The sequence below is a fragment of the Cyprinodon variegatus genome, unplaced genomic scaffold (genome assembly GCF_000732505.1).
Source record: "Cyprinodon variegatus isolate N-32 unplaced genomic scaffold, C_variegatus-1.0 Scaffold146, whole genome shotgun sequence".
Taxonomy (NCBI): domain Eukaryota; kingdom Metazoa; phylum Chordata; class Actinopteri; order Cyprinodontiformes; family Cyprinodontidae; genus Cyprinodon; species Cyprinodon variegatus.
The window spans coordinates 295622-302897 of record NW_015150599.1 but is presented as its reverse complement, the minus strand read 5'-3'; the positions used below and the strand labels follow the sequence as shown (position 1 = coordinate 302897).

General features: G+C 40.4%; 1 protein-coding gene across 4 annotated transcripts in view; it reads left to right on the top strand.

Moving 5' to 3' along the window:
- ebf3 (early B-cell factor 3) overlaps positions 1-5979 on the top strand; it is a 52103-nt gene extending 46124 nt beyond the window's left edge. For 2 of the 4 annotated variants that reach the window (XM_015377045.1, XM_015377044.1), the window contains exons 12-16: positions 1801-1866; positions 2812-2974; positions 3249-3440; positions 3582-3752; positions 4719-5979. In XM_015377045.1, coding sequence (XP_015232531.1) covers positions 1801-1866; positions 2812-2974; positions 3249-3440; positions 3582-3752; positions 4719-4750 — 624 coding nt within the window. In that variant the 3' untranslated portion in view covers positions 4751-5979. Of the gene's footprint in view, positions 1-1800; positions 1867-2811; positions 2975-3248; positions 3453-3581; positions 3753-4718 lie in introns of all 4 variants that reach the window. The other 2 variants (XM_015377043.1, XM_015377042.1) reach the window with 1 other exon arrangement.
- The last annotated feature ends 1297 nt before the right edge of the window (positions 5980-7276 follow it).

Genomic DNA, 7276 nt, shown 5'->3' with positions numbered 1-7276 from the left:
GGATGGATGGATGGATGGATGGGTTGGGGGGGTTAATTGAAAAACCTCTTGAAGGAGTTTGTAATGAAAAGCAGCGGATTAGCTTGGAGAGTGTTTAATTAAGATAAAGACTAAATGAAGCATTGTTCTCCTGCTGCCTGATTACTCGCTCTAAACCCCCCCAAACACACTTACACATACACATCCACGCACACACACTTGCTAACAGAGTGGGTCAGATATGTGCTCTCCAGGAACTCGTTAAAGTGAAGTGGATCAGCTTCAGAAACACGCTGAGTCTATGTCAGACAATGTGTTGCAATGTGTGGCCTTAAACCTGAAGTCCTGTTTGAACTTGTTGATCAGCTAAAAAGTAAACAACAAGGACTAATGTCGAGTAAAAGCTAATGTTTTAGGAATAGAAATTCTAATTTAGACCATTCCTCATCATATCCCTCAGTATAGATGATCCTCGAGGCTTCTCTTGTTCATCAGGTCCCTGTACAAGTGGGGCAAAACTTTGGTCCACATTGCCAACATTAAGTCAGACCTGTTACTGGTGCATGTTGAGTTGAGGCAGGACTGTCCTCTTTCAACGGTTCTATTTCTAGGCACAGGCAAAGGCTGCAGTTGTTCTGGTTTTGGCCCATTGGCTTTTCTCCAGGTCTTAGGAAAGCCAATGCTGGGGGAGGTCTGAGGCCATGGTTCTCGACTGGACAAAGGTTCAGATGCAAAGGAAAGTTCCTGCCTCAACTAGAGGAGTTAAAGTGTCTTGGAGTCCTGTTCATGGATGAGAAGATAATACCACAGTAGATTGATAGACTTATTAATGCGGCTGCTGCTATGATATGGTTTTCACTGGTCTGTAGTGAAGCGAAAGCTAAACAAAAAGGCAAAGCTCTCGATTCACCGGTCAGTCTATGTTCCTACCCTCAACCATCGTCGTGAAGTCTGATCGTGAACGACAGAACAAGATCTTGGATACAAGCGGCTATTATGTTTCTCTGTAGAGTGACAGGGCACTCCCTTGTAGTGGCACTTTGGAAGTAGAGCTGCTTCTCCTCCACATTGAGAGGAGTCGACGGAAGTGGCTTAGACAACCTTTTTGCCCTGGAACCCTCTTTGGGGAGGGGTTCAGTTCATGTCCCATTGAGAGAATGCCCAGGGGATAACTCAGGACAGCTGCAGGGAATGTATCTCTCGGGTGGCCTGGAAGCACTTTGGGCTTCCCTCAGCAAGCTAGAGGAGGTGTCTGTGGAGAGGGAAGTTTGGGAGTCTCTGCTGAGACTGCTGCCCCGACGACCTGGTAATGGGATGACGAAGAGTATGACGTTGAATATGAGCAAGAGTGCCAACTCTGTCACATCTTTGAAGTGGTTAAAATGTTCTGCTGTAACTGATATTGTTTTGTTTAAGGAGTACAAACCACAACCTTTCCTTGTCACCTATGATGTCTTTCCGAAGCACTCTGTTCTTTTTCATCTATCAACTTCTTTGTGGCCAATTTTTAAGCAATTTTGGAACTATATTTTACTGCTGTCCAAATGACACCCAACCTTTTCTTCTACCATCCATCTACCATCTATTTTTCCCATAAAAGTGCCAGTTACTTCTTTACATTTATTTAAGTTTTTTTTTTTTTTCTTATTGCTTAAATTTTTGTTGTGGTTGCTGTCCTTGGTAGACTTGAAATACCTCCTCCAATAAAATCTATTATTGTCAGTTTTATTTTTTTTCATAAACCTGAAACCTAATGTAACAAAAATGATAATCTGCTTCCCAATAAGCAGTTAACTTTAATCCACCCCCCTTTTCTTACAGGAGGTGTTGCTGAAGAGAGCTGCTGACCTGGTGGAGGCACTTTATGGGATGCCTCACAACAACCAGGTAAGCTTTAGACCTTTACATTCACTTAAGCTGGTCAGGTTCATTGCAAAAACTGTAGCTGCAGAAATTAGTTCAGATTAGGAATAATCTCTTTGGTTTTAGATCTTCAATAAATTGACTGCAGTATGAAGCCTCGTAAAGATGTCAATTAATAACACCCATAATTCATGAAAATATTAGAGATTATTTGGGTACCATGGATTGTTTATTTATGCTTAATTAGGTTTCTTTTAACTGTCAACCCCGCTTTTTTCTACATCAGAATTATGTCCACTGACCTGTGCTGAAAAGGTATAGTGTGGGGCCAATGTATAGGTCTGTTCTGAAATGGACACCATTCTGCACATAGATTCAAAAGCAATCATCTAAGGGGATTGATCAGCTGATAAAGCAGTCATCATTCTGGGTCAAGAAACTGTGGTAATCCGTGATAATGCTAAAAATAGTTACAGCATCTATTATGCACCATTACTCTGGTGCAGAGCTTCTTAAGAATAGGCTCTTGAGCAATACACTGCTATCTAGTGGCCGGGAGATAAAGCGTTAAAACGAAGACAATGAAATAGATGTTTGCCTACAAATATTTTTTACTTTAAGATCCATCCCGCCATATTGTAAATCAATACTAATACTGTCAAATCAATATATATATTTTTTACACTACTATTAGTTACTACATGTCTAAATCCATGGACTGAAAGTAAACTCTGATCTAAGATAAGATAAGATAGACTTTATTGATCTCATAGTGGAAATATTCACTTGTCACATCGGTTCAATGGTCAAAAGAAGGTGCTAAAAGAAGGAAAAGGTGCATAGGGTATATACAGTGCGTTCACATATATACAGTGGATGGAGAGAAAAAAAGAAATAAGGCAGAGATCTGGGGTTTAACTTTGAATGGTATGGTCCACAAGCCTCCTTGACAGTCTGGTGTCCCTACAGGAAATCATCCTTAAACGAGCTGCAGATATAGCTGAAGCTCTCTACAGTGTCCCAAGGAACCACAACCAGATCCCCTCCCTAGGAAACTCTGCTTCACATGGAATGATGGGAGTAAACTCCTTCAGCGGACAGCTGGCAGTAAACGTCTCTGAGACGACACAAGGTACAAGAAGAAATACCAATTCTTTACCAGAGTAACTTGGTGAGCAACGGTCCATTTGAGGATCTGTTCTGATCCTTAAATCATCGCAAACATGCAGGTGTTTTAATGTTATCAGCTGGTAGGGAAAATGTTGAAGAATCTAAAACCTGATAAGTTCTCCTAGGAGGTTTTTTTTTTTTTTTTTGGTTCCAGGTCCAGCAGCCATTCAGCTAACCTAACCTAAAGTTTCCTTTCCAAATTCTGTCATATAACCAGCAATCTTTTCCTCTTTTAGTCGGCTACAATCGAAACACAAGCAGCGTGTCACCACGTGGGTATGTCCCAAGCTCCACCCCCCAGCAAAGTAACTATGGCAACACTGTCAGTAGCAGCATGAATGGTTATGGCAATGCTGGCATGCCCAACCTGGGTGTGGCAACGTCTCCGGGTTTTCTGAATGGTTCGTCAGCCAACTCGCCCTACGGCAGTAAGTATCAAGGTAAATATCAGAAACGCCTCAGCTGCTAAAATAGCTACAACCATACCAGTAGTACTGCTGCTGCTAGTACTACTGATGTTGTGAACTGGTGAAATTGGTGTTTAACTATTTTGAGTATGTGTCTTCCAGTTGTTCCCTCCAGTCCCACCATGGCCGTGTCTAACTGTAACTCTTCTCATGGAGTTTTCTCCTTCTCGGCTGCCGTCAAACAAAAGAGCGCCTTTGCTCCCGTTGTTCGACCATCGGCCTCACCTCCTCCTCCTCCCAACTGTTCAGGCGGCAACGCCAATGGGCTACAAGGTGAGGCCCCGCCTCCTTTACCCTTCCTCCATTCTACCCCCCCGTTCCCTCAGCTTTACTCTCTTCCACCTGCAGGTTTTTAAAGCAACTCTTTTGGTTCCTTGTTTATTTGTTGCCTTTAATTCATTTTAAACAGGATGAAAAGAACATTTTCACTAACTGATGGATAAAATAGGTTATTTTTGGTATTATGCTCTATTTTTGAAAACCGATTATTTCCAAGAAAAGTCTGGATGACTTTAAACAACTGATGAAATTAGCATATTTTCAACCCAATCTTTGATTTTCAACAAAGCAGTCATTTCTGATTCAGCATAACCAGGGAAATAAAAAGCTTTTGACCTTACGTAGAGAATACTTTCTGAAATGTTGTATGCTCTGCTTTTGTTCTGAATGAATCAAAGATCTGTGATGGTTTCCTCTGTAAACAGTCTGTGGTTGAGATGAGTCCTGTAAGAGCTACATGAGAGTGACAGACCCACCCATGTTTTATTCACTAGGAGTCACAGATACATCGTTTGAACACACTGAACACACACACACAGTGAACAGACAGTGTTCAGTCAGTGTGTGATGTCAGTAGTTCTGACAGAGAGGTTTGTCCACTCTTAAATATTCATGCTGCTCTCAGCTTCCACAAAGGCCACAGAGTCTGTTCAGTGTGTGTGTGGATCCATGTGCAGCTGTGCAGCATCAGCTCTCTGAATGAAGCCAGCTTAAATAGTAGTGATAACTACAGCACAAGGGAAATTTATTGCAATTATTTGTTTGCTGTAGAAATATGAGTTGAAATTGATTGGAGCTGCAAGAGTAACAGCAAACAAAAGAGCTGTAGCACTGAGGGAAGGTGGGCATAATATCATGGGGGGCTGATAATAAGGAATAAATGTTGTTAATCTTTAACTGTTGCCTTTCTGATGAGTAAGCAAGACTGAGATGTTTGTTTTTCTTCTTCTTCCTCTGCAGCCATGTCAGGCCTCGTAGTTCCTCCTATGTAGAAAACGTCTCTCCTTCTTCACCTCCGTCCTCCCCTTCAGCCCCAAGCAACAATGACCTCAGAGGCGAGGGGGGGGACATGTGGTCTCTAGAGGCAGGTCCTCAGGCAGCTGCTGACCAACCAGAGAGTTTATCGGGTCTGTGATTTGACCTAGAAGTTTAAGAAAAGGACTTCTTGTACAGCAGTTTTCTGCAGGTGCATCACCTTCTCTTCTGGTTCTAATGTCTAGTCTCTGTTTGTATAAATCTGCAATTTCACACCTGGGACAGGAAATTACTTCCTTTAAAAAAGCAAAAAGCTCAAAGATTAAGAGAAAAACCTGCTGATTTTATCTTACGTTACCAGGTGTTACCTGTGTGATGCCACAGAGTGCTGGTAAAGGAAACATTGACAGATATCATTCTGAAGTCTCACAGAGCCCATCCTGATTTCCATTTCTTTTAGCTTTTTCAGGAAGAAATTTTAACAGTTTTTATGATCACCTGGTTGTGAACAACTGGGTCATGCACAGTTGTCAAATAAAAACAGAAACATATGATTTACTTATTGCTTTCTATTTTAACTTAAACTCAAAGTTGTTAAAGCACAGTTGAAATACAATGCATAAGCCACACCCTCTAATCATTTTAGCTTAGCCAACCCTCTGTCCGGTTTTTAATGCTTACACTGTAAAGATGAACCCTTTCTAAAGCGTTATTGTAGCCATTTTTCTTCATGTCTGGTCTGGGCCTAAGCCCCTCCTATTGTTCCACACCCAATCACTTAAGCCCCGCCCTGTGTCTTTGTGTGGGTTTTGTGAATTTTGCCAAAATTGTAGCTAACTGAATACTTCTTTGTCACTACTGTGATTGATGACACACCCCCTCTTTCACTGTGGTGACCTGTTTTTGTATCATACAAAATCTAAATATTTATATCTATATGATTTTTCGTATTGATGGATGTTGTCATATGGTCTCCAGACGTGTGTGCATGTGTTGTTGCCACACCCACCAACAGCCATTGTTTTATATCACGTATTTATATCTGTCGATCCAGGCGGCTGTCCAATCAGCAGCTCCTGTCTGTTTTTAATGTGAACCATGTTGTAACTTCTCCACAGTGAATAAACTCAGCAGGTCGCTCTGATGGACTCTGTTGCCTTTTTTACTGCCTCGCTATGTCAATCTGATAGGATTTGTCTTATCCTGTAAAAGCAAAGGTGTGGAGAGCCTGGTTGGATCTATCTGGTGGGTTGAGAGAAGACTGTATTTAAGCTTTAACCTCTCAAAACTGTTTTAAAGGGTTTAAAACTGATAACTCAGAATGTATAAAAATTATACCGGTAAAATGTTTACCAATAAAGACATGTAAGACATCGTTGGAAAGCTTATATTATCCACAATTCAACCACCAAGTTCATTTTATGGACACAGAGAGCACCAAAGCGTAATTAACACAGATATAACGGCACGTCAAAGGGTAAACATGACAAAGCAGCCACAACAAGCAAGAATGTCTTTATTACTGCTGTTCTAAAATTTCGAGAATAAAAATATGTTTGAACTGATGCAGCTTGGGCTGTGTTTTACTCACCCAATTTTCATGTATATATTCAGAAACGAAAGGGTGTTAGCTTACAAATAATGTATCACACTTAATTTGGGCTTACAGTTTCTAAGTTATTTACTTTTCCATTTGGGTATGCAGAATAGATGAGAATTTCCCAAAACGAGGTGGATGTTAATGGAATTTTCCTTGCCAGGGATCAAGGGTTTTATATGGAGGATCTAAAGTGGGTCCAGAATATGTAGAAAGCTCGTCTTTTGGCAGTGTCCTTGAAGGATATCAGCCTACAGTATGAAAACACTTTTACCAGTCAAGCATCATTATTCAATAGGCTATCCATGTTTTCATGGCTGTGAGACAAAACATAATCATCCACTCTCTGTGACATCGCTGAAAAACAATAAGTTATTTTCTTTGAGGTTTATCGCACTGATCTCTATGTATTCACTGGATAGCCAATTGGCCGTTGTAGGTACATGTTGCTGTAAAATCACAAGCCGCCACATTGGTACTCCCTTGTTAGACTGGTTGGAATGTAAACAACACGTGCACTACAGTATCGAATAACAAGAATTTTCTCATTTTCAGTCGGGCTTAAGACTTTTAAAATATAGATAGATTCGTCATTTTGACACACATTTGCTGCTTCATAGCATTTGTAGATTACTGTCAATTATGGTAAAAAAAATATGCACATCATATTTCATATTCAGTATGAATCTATAAATAATGTGATATAACATATTATGCTCAACAAAATGTGTGTGTTAATGGAGCATAATAATACTGTACTTAGATGTTAAGAATATTACACACACCCCGCAGACACACCATTTGATGATGTGCCATAAGTGCTAAATTGATAATGTACATGTATTATACATGAGTTAGATTAAGACATAGACCTGGACAACTTATATTGTCATTTTGTATACACAGAGTGCACAGAAAACAAAATTTTGTTTTTGTACAGCTTTCA